General features: G+C 38.8%; 2 protein-coding genes across 4 annotated transcripts; both read right to left on the bottom strand.

Moving 5' to 3' along the window:
- Positions 1-1,192: 1,192 nt before the first annotated feature.
- On the bottom strand, positions 1,193-1,954 carry LOC122645912 (60S ribosomal protein L26-1-like). The gene is made up of 2 exons (XM_043839318.1): positions 1,447-1,954; positions 1,193-1,398 (listed from the first exon to the last, which is right to left on the bottom strand). The coding sequence occupies exon 1, from the start codon at positions 1,900-1,902 to the stop codon at positions 1,447-1,449; it is 456 nt and encodes a 151-aa protein (XP_043695253.1). The 5' UTR covers positions 1,903-1,954; the 3' UTR covers positions 1,193-1,398.
- A 3,168-nt stretch (positions 1,955-5,122) lies between these two features.
- LOC122645911 (lipid phosphate phosphatase 2-like) lies at positions 5,123-18,759 on the bottom strand. 3 transcript variants are annotated; one of them, XM_043839315.1, is made up of 9 exons: positions 18,593-18,759; positions 16,598-16,822; positions 16,393-16,480; positions 16,158-16,267; positions 15,944-16,034; positions 15,019-15,207; positions 14,860-14,919; positions 6,190-6,418; positions 5,123-5,603 (listed from the first exon to the last, which is right to left on the bottom strand). In XM_043839315.1, exons 1-9 carry the CDS (start codon positions 18,662-18,664, stop codon positions 5,555-5,557), a joined length of 1,113 nt encoding a protein of 370 aa, XP_043695250.1. In that variant the 5' UTR covers positions 18,665-18,759; the 3' UTR covers positions 5,123-5,554. The 3 variants fall into 3 exon arrangements, with proteins under 3 accessions (XP_043695250.1, XP_043695252.1, XP_043695251.1); XM_043839317.1 differs by having other exon boundaries at positions 5,123-5,600; XM_043839316.1 differs by having other exon boundaries at positions 16,598-16,819; positions 18,593-18,758.
- Positions 18,760-23,201: the final 4,442 nt, after the last annotated feature.

The following is a 23,201-nucleotide window of genomic DNA, read 5'->3' as shown; positions in this document are numbered from 1 at the left end:
CATTAGTGGAATCCCTCCTAACCTCTTCCTAGGCCAAGGAGTCCACTAATGAATTGCTAGATCTTGGGTTCCAAATAAGTCATAGACTTCATGGGAAACAATGTATATAGATCCCCACAAAATAACCAAACTCAAATTCTTCCATCATTAAGGCCAAGACCGATGCATATATGTCAAGACCCTGCCTGTATGGTTGCAATCTCTCCTGAGACCAAATTCGCCTTTCCAAAAGGCCAGGAAAAAACCAAAAATATAGTCAACATGATTGTTGAAGATCACTATTTCCCACATACCCTGAGTCCCACAGAGAACATCCAACAAGGATCAGTTGGAATTCAACCGTAAAGAATAATCTCAATGACCGGTGAGGATCAGACAACTAAACCCCAAGAACAAAAAGAAGACTAGCCATATAAATTATCTTTTCAAGGCAACAAATGCAATGCTAAATACTTTCTACATATAGATTCTACTAAAGGATAATGGAGAAGCAAGTTACAATAAGATGGAATCCTGAATCGATGATCAAAATGTTTTGCACCATGTGAACCATATCAAAAGCCTATTTAGGGCTGCAAGTACACATGACAGGAACAGGTCTCAAGCGGACTTATATTAGAAGTCTCATAGATTGATGGTCACACAGGACAAGTGTTTCAAAAAAAATCCCAGTAACAAATACTCCAGCTCCTATAGGAGTTTTTTTTTTTCATTCTTGACTAATCCAATTGTAAAACTAGAAAAAACATAGAAATAGATGATTTGTCATGTCACCCTAAGAACAAAAAAATACATTTAATGGATATCACACATAAGTAATCAAATTCTCATGGCAATGCCACATTGCCTAACATTATAGCTCCTCAATGAGACTACAATTCAGAAAAACAACCAAGGTCCCAACCCACTATTAATAAGACTAGATTACCCTAACATCCCTAACTGCACTATTCTTCATTCACTAGGACCTGGTAAGTTCATAATCAGTCAATACATTTAGTAAACTCACTGAGCCCGTGAATGAAAGTCCACGGCAGTACAATAACCAAACCATAAGTTTAAACTACTGGGCTCTGATATCGCTTGATTGGATTTACAAAACCAGCTTTTAGTTTCAATACAAATCAATTAGAAATACAAACAATGCAAGCAATCAAAAACTGCCATTTATATGCAACACGAAAAGGGGATATGCAAAGCTAAAGTTATGAACGTTGCAACAGTTTAATTGATAATCAGACAATGTATGTACTACTTGATGCCAACAATTTGAAATCATTTCATATAGTCGGAATTAATATAAATGCAACAAGAAATTACTCAATTGTCAAATCCGCAGATGGTAGAAAATGTAACTAATCATCCATGTTCCTGAACAAAACATAAAGAAGGGATTCTCTTAAAAAAAAAAACTTAAAAACAGAAAAGAAGCACGAACAAAAGGACCTAATCGATCTCTTGAAGAGAGGGTCCAGCGGCGGCGGCGACATCCTCGGCAGTGAACTTTCCCTTGGCCTTGTCTGCTGCGCGACCCTTGGCCTTACGATCGAGGAGGGCTTTGCGATCCTTGTCTAGCTTGAGCTTCGTGACGATAACTTTCGAAGGGTTGATGCCAACGTTGACGGTGGATCCATTAACCTTCTCCCGGGTGATGCGCTCTACATGGATGACCCATTTGCGACGGTACACCTGAACTACCTTACCTTCTCTTCCTTTGTAGGTTCCCCTGACGACCTGGACCTCGTCGTCTTTCCGAACAGGGACCGATCTGACGTTGTATTTGTTTCTCAGGTCTGAGGATAGAGGGGAACTCATCAACACACGACGCACACTCGACGGTGCAGTGAAATGTGCCTTTCGGCATTTGCGCCTCGAACTCGAGACCCTTGGATTGTACTTCATGGCTGATCTAACTCTCTACTGCTACTATCAAGGAATCTGGCGAAAGGACAGGGACGAAGCTCTCCTCTCCTCTCTCTCTCTCTCTCTCGGAAAGGGTTTTAAAAGGCGCCGAAGAAGGTAAATATATGCGACCTCAAAGGGATCTGAGGTGAGGAGGAGAACTAGGGCTTTTGGTATAAAAACTCGAAAATGCCCCTTCAGCATTGATACATACTATATTGCCCTGATTAAATGGCGATGGAGCTTAGCCTGTTTGGATGGACCAGTCCAAGCCCGATCGTCCCGGTCATAAAATTAGCCCAACTTTTTCTGGCCTGGAATTTCCAGGCTGCGCATATTCGGCGCATCTTTTTTTTTAGGTAAACATTTTCACTCATCTTTTAACCATTTTTCTAAGGCAAAAGTTTTGGGGAAATATTTTCAATAATCATTTTGAAGAAAGAAATAGCCAAAGTATCCACCAATCTAAACATTTGGCTAAAATACCCATGTCTTTGGAAGAAAATTTATTTTTTATACATTTTAAGTGGTTTTTTATATTTTCATTTTACCCTTTCAAAATGAGTCAAGACTCTAAATCATCTCCCCAAACGTGGAGAGTAATTACTCTTCATCTTCACTATTTATATTTTATTATTGTAAGAAAGTTATCTGTCTAGGAGTGTGGAGCATTGAATTAGAATGAGAGGTTGGCTACCACATCATTGCATGCAAAGGGAGCATGCGGAGAAAGCCAGAGCATGCTAGCATGCCCAGCAATCAAATTACTTTGCGTTAGCGTTCATGCAACCAAGCAACTATGAGCTAACTGATCTATGACTACTATTGCCTTGACTCTGTTAGAGGCGAAGCAAGAAAAGCCAGCACTCTCGTGAGTCTATCTTTCTCCTCCCTATATGAAAAGACACCTCTACCCCCCCCTTGTTTTGAGGAGGAGAGATATAGACACATGGGATTGTTGGCGTAGGCCACACTATCAGACAAAGAACTACTTCCTTTTATTATTTTATCCTTCTACATGTACAGATATGCTAGTTTTAATCTCATCCCTAAACATGCATACATAATGTTAGTTTCAATCTAGTTTTTATTTCTATTTATCCATATTATTTTTATGGGGGATAGTTTTCTGTTTGGGAACATGGCCCTTCTGTTGGCGGAACACACGTAAAAACATCAATAGGGACGAGATTTTCACCTTTCTTGGGGGGTAAGGCGATCATTTTCACTAGGGCTTGGGTTTGGGTGTAGTAGCCACGCTCCTGGAGAGGCTCCTTTTACCCTATTTCTATTTGGGAGCACTTACTTGCCCCTAGTTGTGCCATGCAACAAGTCAAATGAGGTTGAAAGAGACCCCGAGGCACGGCTCACATGATGATGTTCTTAAATGATTATTGGGTTTATGGTAAGGAGAAAAAGACGTGCAAAACTAAACTAAAACAATTGATTATAATTTGCTTTTATAGAGCATTCTTATTTAAACTTATAAAATTAAAATAATTTCTACTAGGGCCACGTCACTTAGGATGAGCCATCGTGATAAGCCTAAAATTCAAGGACCGCGTTATGCCGAGTTTAGTTCAAATAGAATTCACCAAATGACAAATCTAGGGACTACAAGAGGGTATGTGGGCATAACGGAAAATCGATTTTGTTAAAAATCAAGGCAGCTAGTGGCACACAAGCTACCTCTCTCCTTCCGGATAAAAAACGGATTCTCGACTCAGCAGCCAGAATAGATAGGAGGCCTGTCTCCTGGAATTTTGGTTGTCCAGTTCGGATCAGGGCTAGGGTGTATGCTAGGTGACTTGGAAAAAGGTTAGTATAATTGTATTTATCGTTCTTTTCATTAGAGCCTGTGCGGCCAGTAACCCATTAGTGAGAGAGTATTTGATTGAATTAGACTTTGAAGTTTGACTTACCGTTGATGCAACCATGATAAGCTTATTACGACTCCCCGTCTAAAAGCAACTTTTACATTTTCTAATAATTTTAGTTCATAAATAGGCCCCAATGTTCACAAAAGTAACTTTCAAGCTCCAATCATCTATTAACTTTTGAGGCTTGAGTGTATATATTTTAAGGTAGAGGATTTCCTATGTTACTAGTATGGAAAAGGAATCCACACGCCACACCAATGGTTGTCTTGAAAAAAGGTGTCATTCACATGAAACCCACATACTCTGAGTAAGAGAAAAAAGGTATTATGAGAAGGAATTGCACTCTAGCAGCATGGGGAAGTTTTTCCCAAATTTTAAGTAGTACAAGTTTGTAAAGAACAAGACAATCACTTGCAACTTTTAAGTACAAAAATGCATTTCACTTCTTCATATCAAACCACATAGGACCTAATCATTTATTGCCTCTTTTACAAATTCAAAGTTTCTCAGTTTTTCAAGTTTGGCATAACCATCAGAGTACGTACATAAACAGCTCAAAACAAAATCTGAATTCTATACTTCAACTATGTTGTGAATATTAGGTGAGCTTGAATCTCTTCTTTGGCAAAACCTAATGCAAAATGAGCTTCAAGAAGCCAGAATACCAATTTTACATGTCAAAAAGAAAAGCCTCACTTGCCTATCTGAATTTTTGAATGTAAGCCATGGCTTCGATGCCTTGCTCTATAGACCAAAGCATATTTTCTTATAGCATCAACCAAACAAGAAAAATGTCTAGAGCAATAAGGATCATCCATCTAGAAGCCTCCAACATGGATTGGACCACATAAGCAATTTTTGGGGCAGGGGTTGCCACTAGATAGCTCCTGAGGCCAGGAGGTAGACAAATGGTACAGATGCTGCTACAACAGGGTAGGCACATCAACCAACTGGAGCGATGAATCAAATCAGAGAGATAAAAACTCCTGATATGTAATGAGATGCAACAGCACCTTTATACCAATCAACTACCGAAAGTAGTGTCTGGCTTAAGGATTAAAAACCCGGAATCGGGCTCTGGATAGGTCCTGGACAATTGGATTGGAAATCAGTCTGGATCGGTGAACGATAGGCCGAGCCAGATGGGCCAGAATCGGGATCAACCCCGGCTGATTCGACCGATCCGACTCAAATTCTTCAATCCATGGTCATGCTAGTCATCCTCTTCACATTTTCCATGTTTCACCAGTGCCTTGTATGGGGCAGAGGAGCCTGACAGCCTAGTTTGCTGCATTGTATATGCGGAGCATAGATAATGCTTTAAATTTCAATATGTACAGAAAAGAAAAACAGAATCAGATAAAAACATAGAATGAAGTGGAAGATGCCATTATACTCCTAATATCTTATGTACAAGGTTCCTGCTCAAGCTATGACTAATTTATGCAATATGAAACAGTTATATTAACCTTCCACTGTTAACATTTTGTTTTAACCAAATGTCTAAATGCTTGGTTCTTCAGTCTTCTGTACAGTCTTGTATCAGTTCTCAACCTTCCATCAACATAGTAGGAGAGGTGCTGGCAGTCAATTCTCTAAGGGGCTTGCAAAATTGGGGGCATGGGTGGTGCATTCTATAACATAAAGATTGTTATTTCCTTTTTCCGATTGTGAAAGGACTAGAGAAGGCCATGGACCTCAGCTTGGAGTAACAACGCCAAAGTTTCCAACATGCTAGCCCACACAAAGATCTGCTTCATACATGGACACAGTCACTGCTTGGACACCTTCAAGAGTAGCGGCATCAACTCCTCCTGCCTTCTGTGTTTTTCTTAGTTTAATACAACAATCATTACCATAGTAATATTAAAAATTACACTACTAAAAGCAGAAAATTATGATCTTGTTATCTGCTCTTTTTAAACAAGCTCTGGGTTTAACACTGAAGCCCCATGCTTCAGGGCACAAAGCCTCAAACCCAAAACCAGGCACTAAATATTCAATGGTGATTGCTGTCAGTAAGTTTAATGGGACCACTGTTGGGGGGTGGAATGGAGAAACCAACAATTATTTTATAAATCTTGACAAATAACAGATTACCAGGAAAGAATAGTACTTCACTGTTTCTACTTTCGGTAGCACTTCCAAATTATTATAGAATTAGAAAATTATATCCCTACTCATCATGCATGCATTATTCTGCATCTCATTCACAAAAGCATTCTCATGACACTGGACCTACAATGAGTAAGTTCTCCCCCTCCCCTCCAGAATAGATAAAAACAAATTGACAATACATGGTTGATTTGAGGAACTAGTGTCTTCTCATATTTACATTAGAATAGGTACATAATAGCACAGAAGCAGAATTTCAGGCTAAACCAAATTACAATTTATACAAGGTTACCTCCTCCCAGATTCCATTTCATCTAATCTCCCTGTTTCCATTTCATCCAACACTGTGCTAGAATCATGTGCACCAGATAATATGGAAAAGTTATTGGCCCTTGGAGTTCCCTGTTGGTGAACAGTCTCTACCTCCACAGCCTGCACAGTGAATGCATTTACAGAAACATTTGGTTGCGCACTAGAACGTGATTCCTCCAACATCCGAAAATATTCATATGGCCCCCAACCTGCAGCCCAGAAGATCAGCAACCCACTTAAGAAGAAACATGGAATATGGGCACTAAGATTATTGTCTAAGACTTGAAAAGAACAAACTAGATAAGCCACGACTGTCATGGAGGGCATCTCCTCAACACTACCATTTATATCAAATATCAGTATAACAGATCTACTCATTATCTTTCATTCTTTGGCTGTACCCACACATGTAGGATACTTTTTTGGCTCTTTGGAAAAAGTAAATAAAAATAAAAACAGCCTTATCAATACAATGAATGAGAAAAAAAGCAATATAAGCATAGACTACTAGTGTTCTGAACAGATATACACCATCCAACTGATACAAGTAGAGGAGTCAAAATTGTATATATGGTGGAGCTGGGGATGAACCCCCATCCCCCAGAAAGAATAAAATTGTTTCCTAGTATGTAAACAAGGTTTAAAGGGACCAACTCTGGATTTTTTAGTTCCATGCAAGTGCCTTACCTCCAACCCCCAAAAAATATTAATATATATGCTGACTTTTAACCATTCACAAATCAAGCGTATATAAAGCAGAAACAATGCTAACCTATATCTCCAAATATTGAAATATTTAGTTAAACATCAAAAAGTTTTCTTCGATTTTGGTATTGTCAATGGGAAAAGAATACTTCAGTAAAGAAAGAGTTAGTAAACTTTTGGTACCCAAAAGAAAATCTTGGCTCTGCCCCTGAATGTGCACACCATGTAAAGAAGAAATCAATTAACAGAAGAAATGACTTTTTTCTTTTCTTCCCCCCCCTCCCCCTTTTTCCTTTTCTAGTGGGAATCATGTTTTTGAAAACAAAAAGAATTATGAAATATTTCACATCAATGTATCTACTTTGCCCACCGTTTTCTCCCATAAGAAAGAAACAAGAGCGCTCTTTCCAATGTTTCTCAGGCAGTTCGACTTGGATCAGACTGTTTAGGACATTGACCATGAGGCATGAATAACACCTGAAGGAATGGAGGTTCTCTGAGAACCACTGATTAGTCAATAGACTATCTGGTTTGAACAAATCAGTTAGACCAGATGGTCCGACAACCAGCTTAAGAGGCCATGTAACACTTAAAAGTATTATTAAATTTATGCACATGAGGGGACTTGAACACAGAGAACACAACATGCCAAGCATGAAAGCACAGCCTCATCCAACATGCCAAACAGGCCATTTGCATAGTAAGCATTAGATTTGTGTATTGATATAACCATTACTTCCGATCATCTGTGGGACCGGATGGTCAGACCATTGAACTACCAAATGCAACGCTGATGTTTAGTCCTGTTTTAAAAGTATTGCTTCTGTTAGAGTTAGAGTGTGAGTGTCTTGGTTGGGGGTCCATGGGTGTCCATGGATCCTCCATACCGCGGGATTATAATTTCAGGTTATGTCTAATTAGTTTAAATGATGTTTCATATCTTTCCAATTGTAAGTAGACTTGTTAGGTTAGATAGGGCTTTTATTTATACTTTGCATTTGTAATTAAGACTTTGACTCTTAGTGCTCTGCTACTAAGAGCCTGCTTATATAATAAAGATGCTGCCTACGATAGGGAGATCATCTCTTTATCACCCAGCCTTCTCTCCCATTCGCTTTTAATCATCATCTTCTTCTTCTCTCCATCTCTCCCTCCTCTTCTGATTTTCTAAGGTGTTGGTATTATTTCATGGTATCAGAGCACCTTTGATAACCAGTATCAACACACGATTCTGGTTTTGAAGGCCTACAAGGTTCTCGTTATGGTTGCAGCAACGTATGCTGCCTAATATATTTTAGGCCCTAGTTGATGGTGATATTATGATAAACTAGGGTCTCTACTATGGCACTACCTTTTTATTGATTTACATGGAGTGAGCAGTTGATTGGATTCAGTTAATTCCATATTCAAGCTTGCGGCAATTCTGGAATTCTATTTTGAAGAGTAATCAAGATCTTCAATTAATTTTTATCTACCCAGCATATCATCACCACCTTTTCAGGGTTGATTATCCCTCACTAGAAGACTACTAGACCTGATTATGGCGCTGATCAGCCTTGCTGATCTTATGTTCTTGCTGCTCACAAATCCTCCATGTGATACCCTGTTTTAGGTAGTTTTTCAGGAAGTTAAAATTACTCTTGATCTGGCCAGCAGATCTTATTGAAAATTTGGGGTTTTGTTCAACCCATATAAAGGCTTCTTCGATCTCAGTTTGGAGCAAATATGGGCTCCTGATTTCTTGTAAAAATTTTCTCCTTATATAGCCTGCGATACCCTGTTTTGGCACATTTTTTTGAATCGATTTCAGCATTATCTTTAATCTGTTTATCAGATCAATCTGAGAATTTAGGGTTGTTTTCCCCTATTCTGGTGGTCATCTGCCACCATCTGTTGCTACTACTAATTTTCATCCCAATTTGGGTAATCTCAAGGAGTTATTGCTGCTGTTTGGTAGGGAACCTTTCCAATAAGGTGCTGCCTTGTGGGATTTGTATCCCGTTCTATTCTATTATATCAGATCAGATGATGTGATTGGTATTATTTTCCATTGGTGCATAACGGCTGATCCCACATCAACTATAGACAATGTTAATGTTCAGATCACTACCATCAAACTCACAAGAGTTGCTGATTATCTGCTATGAGCTCAAGAAGTCAAAGTTTATATCAACTCAAAAGGGAAACTAATGTAAGACTAGAACAAGAATAGGTCTAATCCCAAACAGGATCAAATAGAAAAAATTTCAGAGAGCAATGGGATCTCAAATTGATAACCACAAGAAATATAATCCACAAATTAATAACCTGTTGAAGCTGCACTTGAAGTTGAATGACCTCTTGAAGAATTAAGTTGAACTCCCCAATAGAAGAAACTGATCAGAATAGAGAGAAAATAGATCGAACAACTTTTAGGGTTTTGGGAAACTTTATTTTCTCTCAAATCGATGATGGGGTTGGCCCCTGTTCTGAATTCCAGCAATCTCGGTAGTCTCTTGAAATCGAGTTGAATAGAATTAAGCTTGGAGTCAATAATCGATGGAAGGTGATGGGGGAAGGGAATGGGTATCTATCTCAGGATTTTCACAAAGGCTCAAGCCAATATTTCATTAATCAAATTCGTGAACAATGTTGGCTTCCCTTACAAACTTATATAGAAGACTCAAAAATAGACTTGGACACTAAAAAGGAAAGGCCTAACACAATCCTTAACTAATAAGGTATCCTAAAGTGACTAGAACAGTGAAATAATAAAGAAAACGGACTCTAACTAAACTAATGAAGTAAAATTCCGTTTTCCTACTTTCTACCCATATTTTAGGCTTATTAAATTGGCCAATTACAAAATAAACACATAGAATCAAAGGCCCAATATATACATAACCCATCCCAAGGCTTATTTCCACTAAAATAAGTCCTCTAAGTGACTTATCTGCATCAGAAACTAAAATATCTTCAATCTGACTCTCCTGCTTATTCAAAGGATCTTGCTGATGTGAAAACTTATGAGGAATGCATGCATGCGAATGACACCCTACTCATCTGGTTGTGGAACAGTATTTATCTTACTCTTGCAACCAATGTCTTGTTCCACACCACTCTGCAAAAGGAGTGTGGGATGACTTGAAGCAAACCTTCTCCCAAGAAAAGAATATATCCCGTGCTTATGATTTATATGACAAAATTTATAACTTGAAACAGGGTGATCGTTCCTTGAATGAGTATTTCAGTCTCTTTAAGGGTATGACAAAAGAGCTCAAAATTCATCAGCCCCTTACTACTAATATGGAACAATTGAAACTACAACTGAAAGAATTTCATACTGCCAAGTTCATGGCTGGAATGAACTCTGACTATCTGCCTATTATGAGTCAGCTGCTTGCTGGGGAGAAAGTTCCTTCACTTAATGAGTCCTTTGCCCATATTCAACAAATTGTTACTCCTTCCCGAGCTGATACCTCTCCTAAAGACAGCTCAGCCTTTGTTGCTGGAAGCGGCTGTGGTTCCAACTTCTCTTGGAGAGGAGGTGGCTCTTTGGGAGGTCATGGTGGTCCTATAGGTGGACAATAGGGTGACCGATCCAGCAGACAGTGTTCCTTGGTAAGTTAAATCATATTGTTGATATATATTGGGCTAAACATGATCGACCAAAGTGGGTTCCACCATTAGCCAATCCTGTTGTGCTTGAGGGCAAGTCAAAGAGGGTACCTTCTTGCGACACTAATATTGTATACTCTTCTGAAGTTGCATCATCCAATTCTCGTGATTACTACAATCAAATACTTAAGCTTCTCCAGAATCTTTAGCCATCCACAGTCCACCGACGCTTCGTCATCCACAGCCACCTTGGCCCATATAGGTACTTCCACATTGCTTACTTACACTTCGTCCACTCCTTGGATAATTGATTGAAGTGCCTCTACCCATATGACTGATAAGTCTCAAGTTCTTTCTTCCCTTCATAAGATTGTACATCCCTCTCGAGGCATACTTGCTGATGACTCCTCTATTCTTGTATTTGCATTTGGGTCTCTCTTTACTCTATTTTCCTATGTTAACATATGTTCTTCATGTTCCTGACTTATCTTTAAATCTTTTGTCTGTTTGTCAACTGACGAAATATTTAAATGCCCAGTCGCCTTTAATACTACTTGTGTTTTTTAGGATCTCTAGACAAGGAAGACGATTGGTGGCGGGCGTGAGAAGGACGGTCTCTATTACCTTGATGACTCCACTACTACGATTACTTCTGCTACCTCTCCGCCCCAATGGCATTATTGTTTGAGGCATCTTTCTCTTTCCAAGCTACAACAAATGGTTCCCAGTAACAAGAAGATCTCTCATCTTGAGTATGAAGACTGTGAGGTTGTAAAGCATCGCCATACCTCATTTCCGCCATGTGACGCTCCTCGTGGTTCTTCCTAGTTTGCCTTAGTTCATTCTGATGTGTGGGGTCTGTGTCGTGCCAACGGTCAGTTGGGATTTGTCTATTTTGTTACCTTTGTTGACAATCATTCTCAGATGACGTGGTTATATCTGTTAAAGGATTGTTCTGAATTTTTATCCACCTTTAAATAGTTTTCTGTAATTAAGACTCAATTTGATGTATCAATTAAAGTTTCTCATTCAAATAATGCTTTAGAATGTACCCAACATAAAAATTTTCATTCAAACTAGTTGCTCTTATACTCCTCAATAGAATGGTGTTGCTGAACGGAAAAACCAACACTTGTTAGAGGTTGTATGTTCCTTAATGTTTCATATGCATGTTCCCAAGTACTTTGAAGTGATGTTGTGCTTACTGATTGTTCATTGATCAATCGCATGCCATTTGTTGTTCTTAGTAATTAAACTCCTTTTTCGATGGTGTTTTCTGATGCCTCTCTGTTTGGTTTACCTCCATGGGTGTTTGGGTGTACCTATTTTCTTCATAACCTTCACCCTAGTATTGATAAGTTATCTCTGCGTACTACCAAGTGTGAGTTTCATGGCTATGCTTACACTCAAAAAGGCTATAAATGTTATGATCCTATTACACGTCAACACTTTGTCAGTGCTATTATTTTAAATCTACATGATATTTCTCGGATGAGAGCCTTCAGCTAGATGTGGATGTTATTCTTTCTCCACTAATTCCTGCTCTTATTCCCTTAACTGATTCTCCCATTTAGTTCTCCACCTAAGCCATTTAATGTAGTACTGTAATTGAATACTCAAAATAATACCAATAAACAAGATCTTTTCGCAGAGAATAAATTCAGATTAGGATAATAACTAATATCAGCAAATCAGATAGTCAGATCAGAACAGAATTCAGGTCGAGAACTGTTCTATGGGGGAAGAACCTTTGCTGAAAATCTCAGATCAATCCCATGGACAAATCTGAGTTTATGAACCAGTCCTTGTTGCACTAGGAAAGGGGTATTTCAGTCAAATCTCAAACCAGTTTATCAAATTGAAAACAGAATGTTGATCACTGATCAAATCTGACATGTGACAGAATTATGCAGCAATATTAACCCAACAGAATAATCAAAATCGAATCAGTACTCAGAATTGCAGAAATCCAGATCTGGGAATAAAGGGAAGAATTGGAATAATGAAATTAACTCCAGATCAGATGGTCAGAATTAGGTCAAACTTATTACGAGTGCACCATTAGGATTCTTGAACCTATGGTCAAAATCTTGAAGGAATCTAATGCTTGCATTGCTTAATCTCAAAAAACATGTGACATGTAATCTTTGGAAAATAGAAGAATACTTACTTGTTAATGGATGAAGAAGAAGATGGAATAATAAGAACAACAGAAAATAAAACCTGGGCTTCACATCGCAAGGTGGTTCGATCGGATCAAACACCAACCTACCTTGATCGCACACAAGGAGTTCTTTTGATCAAGCACAAGGGATCTTGATCAAACACAAGAGATCTTCAATGGAGAAGAAGAGCAGCAAAACAACTTTATTTATCAAATCCGTGTACAATGATGGCCTCCCTTACAAACTATATAGAAGACTCAAAATTAGACTCCTACTTAACTTGTCTCCTCGTGCTTGGATTGATAAGTTCAGCAAAGTTATATGTGGTTATGGATTCACTCAATGCTTCTCTGATCACTCTCTGTTCTTTTCGTCTTGCATTTCCTAGTGGTTGTTCCAAGCTAGGTTTGGGAGACATATATACTCCAGCTTGTGGGGGTGTGTGTGTGTGTGTCTCAGTTGGGGATCCATGGGTGTCCATAGACCTCTATATTGTGGGATTATAATTTCAGGTTATGTCTAAGTAGTTTAGATGATGTTTCTTATCTTTCCGATTGTAAGTAGACTTGTTAGGTTAAGTAGGACTTTTATTTATACTTTACCTTGTAATTGTGATTAAGACTTTGACTCTTACTAAAGCCTACGAAGAGTCTGCTGATATAATAAAGCTGCAGCCACCGATAGGGAGATCATCTTTCTAAAGCCCAGCCTTCTCTCCTCTTCAGTTCTCATCATCTCCTTCTTCTTCTCCCTATCTGTCTCTCTCTTCCTCTGGTTGCCTAAGGTGTTGGTATTATTTCAGCTTACATTGAAGCCCATAGGGGAAAAAGAACCAACTTCAACAATAACGGGCGTTCTCCAGGAAGCAACTACTATGGAACGTCAAAGCAGATCCTAAAATTAAGAAAAAATCATGCTCTGACAGTATCAAAGTGGAAGAACAACCAAATGGAATTTTGCCAAGTATGAGAGGCATCAGAATATTTATTAATTTAGTTCACTTTCCTAAGTTTTAGAGGATTAGCTGCAAGAATTTTTTTTAAATATCTAGCTCATTTGGATTAAGTCACCATAGTTGTCAAGGCGTCGCCTAGGTGACCGCCTTGACAATTAGTGTCGCCTTGGTCGCGTTTTGGCCAACTTGGTCGCCTTGTTGGTGCCACCTTGCGTCCAGGGCCCCTCCAATGCCTTGGTTCACCTAGACACCGTGATAACTAAGTAAGTCACTTCAACAGTGACAATCTGAGATTAGAACGGCAAAAAGACCTATTTCAAACTGTAACTTGGAAAGATATACGTGATTTGATTTGATAGGCTACCCTATAGAAATAGTTGACCGACCGCATAACAATTCATTCTTGTGTGTAGCGCGTGGGGCCATGTTTCCCGAACGATCACAGCATGACTGCTCATCTAATATCAAAATCAATCATTAGATCTCACTTCCCTTCCCCCATCGGAAGAGATAGTGTGTTATGTGCCTAGTGGGGCCCACTCTAGTGTATGGGCGCTAGATTGGACCAGCCTAGTATGGAATATGATAAAGGGCTTGATTTAACGCATTCCATCAGCTCTGGAGCTTTTGGCGTATCGGTAAAGTACCTAACATTTGGTATTAGAGCTGGTCACCACGTCACGGGTTCAAGTCATGGAAAGGGCTACCTAGAGTAGAGTGAAAGCTGTCAAGAAAAGGCTACCTGCCGCCCGGCAAAAACCCTGGAGCAGAGTAGAGCTGCTTGGAAAGGGCTACCTACCGCCAAAGTGAAAGCTGCCTAGAGTGAGAGCCACCAAGGACGATGGCTGCGGAAGTGTGGTGGTTTGTTATGTGCCTAGTGGGGCTCACTCTAGCGTATGGGCACTAGATTGGGCCAGCCTAGTATGGGATAGGATAAATGGCTTGATTTAACGTGTTCCATCAGCTTTGGAGCTTTTGGCGTACCGGTCAAGTACCTAACATAGTGTATCTATAGCTGATCTACGACCACCCTTACCCAATTCTAGTGGTCTCTTAGACAAATGTGATGATCATTCATCTAACATCCAGAAAAATAGGGCATGAATAACATCTACATTCTAAATAAACAAAGACCACAAAATAAATTCTCTATGTGGAAATATTTAACAAGGAAAAGTACAGCATAAATAATTATTGACAGAAAAGACAACAAAATTGAGAATATTACCATCAGTATGATATGGTGGTGGGAAGAACTGTAGGTAGCAAAATGTTGCCACTACGAAACCTGCAGAAATGCAATGTAAAAAAGATGACAAGTCCAATACTAAAAGGCATTCTGACTGGTTGCAGCAACAATTAAGTGATAAACCCTAGTAGGACAAACCTAAGAGGCCTCCAGCAAAAACATCCTGCCAATGGTGCCAATAGTCATCAACTCGAGAAATGGCAACAAGAGATGCCGCAAGAAGAGGAAGGAAAACAATGCATAGTTTTGCCACATGACCCTTACGATCGAAAGCTTTTAACTTTCCTGATAAGTACAATGACAAAAACCCTAAACCTGCGAAGGACCCTGCGTTATAAAATAGAGGTGTTCATGAATCATATATTCCCAACAATCGGAAAAGATAACATAGACAATGACTGCTACAAATGATGGGATATAAAGATATCTGAAAAACCAGTGCCACATGTCAAACCAATTATATTTCTCATCTTTTTTTTTTTTTGACACTATTTGAGTCCCTTTTAACTGTTTAGTACAAACTATTAATGTCAAATGAATATCTCTAACATGTTTGCTACCATTTCACCTAAAAGCTCAAACTGTTAGGGAAAGGCAGCGTTAATGAATACACCAACACTCCCCGGCACATGCATGCCAAGGAATATACCAACACTCCCAGGCACGTGCATGCCAAGATCCCATAGTCCTTGCATGTGGAGCTCACGCGGCATTTCCTTCACATGGCACCGAGGGAGAAGAAATGTTGGGAAAACTCTTCTGATGCACTTCCCACGAGTTGAACACTTGACCTCCCTACTCTGATTCCATGTTCGCTACCATTTCACCTAAATGCTCGAACTATTAGGGAAGTGCAGCGTCAATGTATACACCAACAGAACATTACATGCATGATGAACAATGAGAATGAAGAAAGAATCAGCTAGGAATAAGGTTCCTTATACACTGTAGCTCAAGATTCAAAAGTTCCCTTCATTGCACATTAGTAATCTCTTTGCCATGTTCATCCTAAACCAAACAGTAAGTAAATACAGAAGAATAGATACAACCAACTGCTGCTTACATGAAGTGTGACCACTTGGGAAACTCTTGTGTCCTTCCCTTATATCACTGGCCTTTCCGTGACAAATGACATTACCCAAATTATCATATAACTAAGCAACCAAATACCAAAAACAATGATGTCATCAAGTAATTAGTGAAAACTACAATAAAAACTACTATGAAGGAATAAGACTAAATGATAGCTTAGAAGAATCTGAAGAGACAGAGCATACCTCCTTCCCGTCAGGGAAACAACGCCAAAAGAAATCCGGTCGAGGCCGACCAACTGCATCTTTTATTGCATCCGTCAAAACCGCCGTTAGCAATATGGTGAATAAAAGGCCTGTTCTTGCATATAGCTTACACCATCAGATCAATCTTAAAAAGTAGTTTCTTTTAGCTGATAGTGCACAAAAGGATTCCCCAGTTCCCCAACGTCATAATATTATAAAAGAAGAAGTACAGTACCTAGTATTCCATGGTGGAGATCATACACGTCTTTCCTACGGAGATAGAAGACAAGAAAAATGGCGATGGGCAACACACCTGCATACAGCTGGTTATAAATGAAACAGGAGGCTCATCAATTGAGGTAGCTTACAACTGGTGAGTACAGTTATACCTACATAATTCTACTTAATGAAACCAGCACCATATAGAATATGTAACTTACCGGCACGGCCCATACAGGCACAGTATTAGCTTTCAGGGGATATTTGAGGTCAGTCATCATATCCTTCCCCACAAAACGGTAAAATGGATGAATGACAAGGAGAATGATCTCTATCACTACAAGAAGCAACAGGATAAGCCAATCATGCTTGTGTGACTTAGCAACCACAAATCCATGGGACCTTACAGTGTGTGCACCAAGCTGGGCCTCCCTCATTCTTTCCTGCTAGAACAGAAATGTAACATCACAGGAGATTATGTCAGCGACACTATGATATTTTCAAATACAAACTGCTACCCAGGTAGCAAAAAAACCTGCACACTGGTACTAGGTACTGCAAAATATAAATAATGCCTTTCAATGTTACTGAAATAGCAGCCATTCCAATATAACAAAATGATTCATAAAAAAAAAATGTCACCATACTCCCTCTGTTTCTTAAGAAAATGCCCAATTTGGACCTTTTAATTGCTTCAAAATGTTACCACTACCAGAATTTAATGCATGGATTTCAGTAGTTTTGCCATTTTACCCATCATCATACTAATGCAAACTTAGTTTCTGTGTTGTAAATGAGGACAAACTTGGGAAATAATTTAGATAAAGTGAGACATTTAGAGTACTAACTTACTACTAATAACAATTCCTTAAAATGTGTGTTTTTTTTTCTTTTCAAAATGCAAATCTTTGTGGAACAGAGGGAGTAACAAAATACATGACTGCAGTCACCACTAAGGTCTGAAAATCCACCTCCATGAGATAATAACCACCAGAATTAACTAGTATTGTGTAGGAAATGGATTGCAAGTATTTCATGAGATGGTTTCTCACAGGCAGAAGTTAATGGTAACATTGCTAAAAAAATAATGCAGATGATTCATAACAAAATTAATGTAATAATGTATTTGAAAGATCAAAAGAGTACCAAATAACAAGACCTTTATCAAAGAATACGTCTAGGTTAGGGAGAAATTAGATAACACAAAATCAGATAGATAGATGAGGCTGAAACTCAAACTGAGTTCAGTATTTAGGGGGTGGAATAGCTTCTGAAAATCTAAGGATGAACCAAAGGCTGAATCAGAAAATCTGAACTAATCCTATGGGCAATATAGGTTTTAGTGGCTAAGGAGTCCAATAAGGCAAGACTATTTGATGAATGTCCCAAATTAAATCACAAGTTTAACTTAAACCATGCAATGAGACAGAGAATACAAAAAAATACGAGCTAAGTAGGAGAACAATTCCCAATCGTCGAAGATTACAAGGTATTTCATCAGAAGAAAAAAAAAGTTATATGCTAAGAAAATTTTACCAAAATATGAATGTAGAATTCTATATATAATTAATTAAATTCAACAGAGTCCCTTCAACTTGTAAAGACCGAAGCTTGATCGAGACTGCAAATTCGTCCCCCAAGGGGTTCAGGTAAATATTTTGATTCTAAAATTTTAATACTAGAAAGTCTAGCCCTAACATATTTCACATGCAAATCAACGTTCCCTCCCCACATGAAGATTGCAACCCATGAAACATTCACGCCTTTCATCCTTCATAACTCATCATTGGATAAAAGAGCAATTTGGAAGCATCCTATAATTCCTAAATTTGCAAAAGAAGGGAAAATAAAGAACTTGAAACTGAATCAAATTAATAGCAGCGAGTTTAAAATTTAAAAAAAAAAATTACCCACTTCATCTAACCAAAAACTTTGGAAGAATTCAATGTCCAAAGAACCAGATGAGTAAGAAAACAAGCAGCCAAACAGTGGCACCAGAAACACGAGCAAAGAACAACTCAAGATGGGGCAGAAGGTTGAAGTTATGATTTACTTTTTAACCGGCTAGGTAGAGAAAAAATCATAAAATGCTTTCATTCCATAGAGAACGGAGCAGAATAGCGGAAGCTAAACTTGTTAAAATTAAATCAGGGGCATATCGACCCAGCAATGGAGAAGCAGTGAATGCATAACAAAGAAAGAAGAATCATACCCACCTGGGGCAAAACCCGGAAATTGAAATTCTTGAAGAAGCAACAAAACGATCCCAATTTCCTCCAAGGCATCATGAAGGCATGAAAGAACAAAATTATGCAAAGACAGTAACAACAATGGGACTCTCAGAAACAATGCATCATTTACCCTCCAAATAGAAATACGTCAATTATCAAGTCAAAAGTGTCAAAACACCAATTATGCCAGTAATAATGTGGGAAAATAACTCAAGTTGCTGAAAGAGAAAGTTGAGACAATGGCCAATCAAACAAGATTACAAAATCTTATCCACAAGATAAGAACAGATCAATATTGGCCTACAAAGATTGAGAAGAAACAGAAAAAGAAAAAAAAAAAAAAAAAAAAGAAAAGAAAAAGAAAATGAAAGAAAAGCAAAACCTCAATGTTTCTGTTACCTGCAAGGGTTTCAACTTTCCAGGGGAAGCTTGGGAATTGCAAAAGAAAATCTGACAGTTCGATTCAGAGACAAAAAGGATTCAAATGGGACCCCAAGAACAGTGGAGTAACCCGCCAGCCAGAGAGAACGAGAGAGAGAAAGGGGGACCCAACATCCACGTTTGAACTTTGAAATCTGAAAAGCAGTTGCGTACAATATTGGCGCCAGCCGGTATAGTTCCTCAATGTTGGGGTTAAATAAATAAAAGCCCAAAAATCGGTTTTCGGACTTCATTTCATTGATGGTGGTTGTCCCACCTCCATTAACAGTTTTAGATAGTATGACAGGTGAATTTGGGTCTCTGCATTGGCCGATACGATATAATATCAGTATCGCTGGAGGGTAAAATGGTCCAAAAATTGATGGTATTAATATTTTTAGGGTAAACTTATGGTATAATCTATTCGTATCGGTATCAATCCATTATCAATCGAAACGGATACAACCACCTGAATGCATTTATTCTCATTTGGTAGTCACAGAAATATAATTTTTTTTTATTTTTTTTTTGTTTTAGGAACGACAGGTGATGAGGCCAATCATGGTTGTAGGAATCGGTATCAGATACCGTATCGGTCTCAGTCGAATATCAATCAGTTTGTATTGACCTGGATCCACATTCACAATTTCATCCGGATCGGATTGGAAAATCCCCGACCCAAGATTGGCCAAGAATAGGTATTGGCCTCTCCCGATACCAGTACACCACCAATATGGCAATGCGGATTGATCGAATTAACAAATTTGATACCAATTCTTAGAACCATGGGTCCAATGCATTCATTCGCATCTAAGTGTAACCATTTGGCAGTTAGAGGTATACAACATAGATGTAAGGGGAAGTTATTTTAGACGGCTGACCCAATGGGACACACTTGGATTGAACATGCGACCTTTCTTGGACTTACGCTAATTTCCACTAGCTAGCACCCTGCCATTGCCCTAGAAATAGGGATTTTTCTAATTTTGTTTGGTCAAGACTCAAGAGATACATTAGAGAAGATGAGGCTTGAACCCAAAACCTCCCGATAGAGTGGGCTTTAGGTTCTCCCACACTCCTACCAAGTGCACTAGGCAATTGTTCTCATGGCTCATTATCACTTAACCCTATACCAAACTTCATTTTTACTATGAAGAAGCTGATGCGATTAGCAGCCACTCGATGTATGAAAAGATCTTTAGATTAATCACATGTTAAATTTTAGAACTTCAATTAATTAAATGACTCATTTTCTATTGCATTCTTTTCATGAGAAATATTGAACTCTATTTGATTTAAAACTTGATTTGTGAAGTGGATAACTAGAAGCTTACTTTGTAGAAATATCTGATCCCCAATAGACTTGCCAAGTGATTTGATTAGACCACATTTATATCTGATGTTGACATGACATGTAATCAATATATTAGTGTCCCTTCAAACCCTTGAGAAAATGTAACATTGCCAAACAATAACCACAAGAATTATGTACACCTAACACCATAGATTGTTTGAACTTCTAAGTTGGCAATTTATATCCATATGTCTAATCAAGAGTCTTTGTGCTCCTCCTTATTGCAGGCACTGGGAACTGGGCTGGGCAGGGAACTAGAGGGGACAAAGATCCCTGTCTCCCCTCCCCTCGCCCCACCCTCCCTTGAAAACAAAAAAAAATAAAAATAAAAAGGAACCAAAAAAAATAAAAATGAAAAGGAACCACAATAACTTTGGAAAAAGGAGGCGGGTGGGGTTAAGAAAAGGAGATACCATAACCAAAGTTCATAATGATTCTCATTCAATTATCCAACAGCTTGCATATATGGGAAGTTTTGTTTTCACATGCTTCAAGCCATCCCAGCAGAGTTTTATTGTCTCAAGTGTGGTGCGGTGCATCGTCCAATGCACCTCATTTGTACATCCAACGGTACACTGGGCAGTGCGCCTTTAATGTTCATCCCCGCAATCTCATGCCCACCGCGGGATGCTCAAGTGTGGTGCACTTGAGAGGATAAAAATTTCATCCCAACTGGCTAGTCAGTCTCATCAGTCATTATGAATTAGAATATTTTATAGTGATTGATTTGAGATATGATAGTAAACTTCATTTGCTTGTATATGAAATATTGATCAGAATTCTCATGTCACTTATCTAAAATTATCTATTTGAGATTAGTTCTACCCACATGTTTACACTTATTTACTTTTGAGGCAAAAAGAAGTAGCTAGGTGTTGCCCTCCCAACCGTCTAGTTGGTCTTATACTTCATTGTGGGATTATATTATTTTATATTTCAGTACGAGACTATTGTTTTATAGTGATTGGTTTGAAACATGATATTAAGCTTCATTTGTTTGTATACGAAATATTGTTGACAATTTCTCATGTTATTTATCTAAAATTATCTTTTCGCTTCATTTGTTTGCCTTATTAGCTTATAAGGTAAATAAAAAATCAATTGAATGATCCGTCATGTATTATTTGTATACAAAGTTGTCCTTAATTATTTTGTTGCATGGCATGACATGTCAAGTGATGAAATCGAGACCATTGAATGGAAAGATACTGATATGTGAGTCCTAACTACATTGAAAGGCCCACTATGTATAATTTTTTATTATTTTTCAAGAGTATAAAATCGTCTAACCATAAGTGATTTTGTCCAATTGATTTTTTCATGCATCAAGTAGACCCAAATTTGGCATATGAGTAGGGGAAGGTAAGCCAACCCTCCCATTTAAATTTGTGGCTCGCTCGACTTGCCACTTAGTATAAAATCATATATGAGTTACATCCAAATGCAAACTTTTACCTTCCCTTATTAAAATCTGTGGTTGTCACGCCCCTATTCCAGATAAGGAATATAATATCATATAAAGGGTGACTAGGACGACGCGTGTCATCCTACTAAACCGCCCGGATCACAGACACAGTGTCCCAACGCACAGTCATAACCAATATTAACACAATATAATATTAGAATGCAGAAAAGAGGAATATTACATTCCAAGGATCAGTAGTATTGCGGAAGCGTATAAATCGAATAGTTACAAGATGTTCAAAGGCTAGATGATAAATACAGTAATTAGTTACATTTCCAATGACCATCTAATAACTATCAAAAACGGTATAATAGTAAGTATTTCAACATAGGCCTTAGCCTCAAAAGTAAATCAAAAAGGGATCGAGTCCCGAATATCCTCACGGCCCGTAGGCACAATCATCGCAAGGACACCCGTCGCCATGTTCCTCAAACACGGCCTCCGGTTCCTCCTCACCAATCTCATCGTACCCGAGAGCCGCACTCCAAGTCCCGCGAGATATCCGTCACCCGCATCATAATCTAAAAAGTGTGCGCACGAGGGGTTAGCTCCACCGAGCCGTGAGGGGATGGGGATGCACAAACACGCAATTCACATAGTCCAATGATGCATGCACATGTTAAGTCCATTTTTCCACCTAACAAACAACTAAGTCAATGGCATATCTCGTGACAACTCGGGAGACACATGGGTCACTTAACTTATCGCCACAATGAAACCTCAATTGTCACGTGGGACCTACGCCGATCGAAGCCTCCAAGACCACTCGGTGGCGGACCCGATAACCAATACTACCATGACGGCCTCTCCCACCTCCACAGAATCCGGTGTACTGATTACCCAACACCTAAACCCCTGTTGGTAAGGGTCGTAGCATAAGGGTGTGAAATCCTAGCCACAATATACTACATGCAAGTCCTATCGTCCCGAGAGGTAATCCGGCGCATCAACTTTTCATCCGGTTTAGTGCCTTACACAAGACGGCACGACGCATACGTTCAACATGACATTCAACATAATTTCTTCATAAATGTATATAGTGTTCGGGGTTAACTGCACCCACCGACCGAGACCCATCAAGGTACAACATTACCAATCAACATTATAACAAATAGATATAAAATTATGCAATATGCGCAAACATGCTTATTAATTATAATGAGTACCTAATATATAGTGCAATAATAATAACAAGCCCAAACAACCAAACCCACTCACAACGTATACGCCAAGCACCAAGATTATCGGTTGTCGCCTCGATCAAGCAATAAGCCACAAGATGAATATATTAACCTAAACAAAGAGTGAAATAAGGTTAAACGAGCGAAGGGAAAGGATCCCCAAAAGGTCTCCCA

Source organism: Telopea speciosissima, chromosome 11, assembly GCF_018873765.1.
Source record: "Telopea speciosissima isolate NSW1024214 ecotype Mountain lineage chromosome 11, Tspe_v1, whole genome shotgun sequence".
Taxonomy (NCBI): Eukaryota; Viridiplantae; Streptophyta; class Magnoliopsida; order Proteales; family Proteaceae; genus Telopea; species Telopea speciosissima.
The sequence above is the reverse complement of the archived record's forward strand: the minus strand, read 5'-3'. Positions and strand labels throughout refer to the sequence as shown.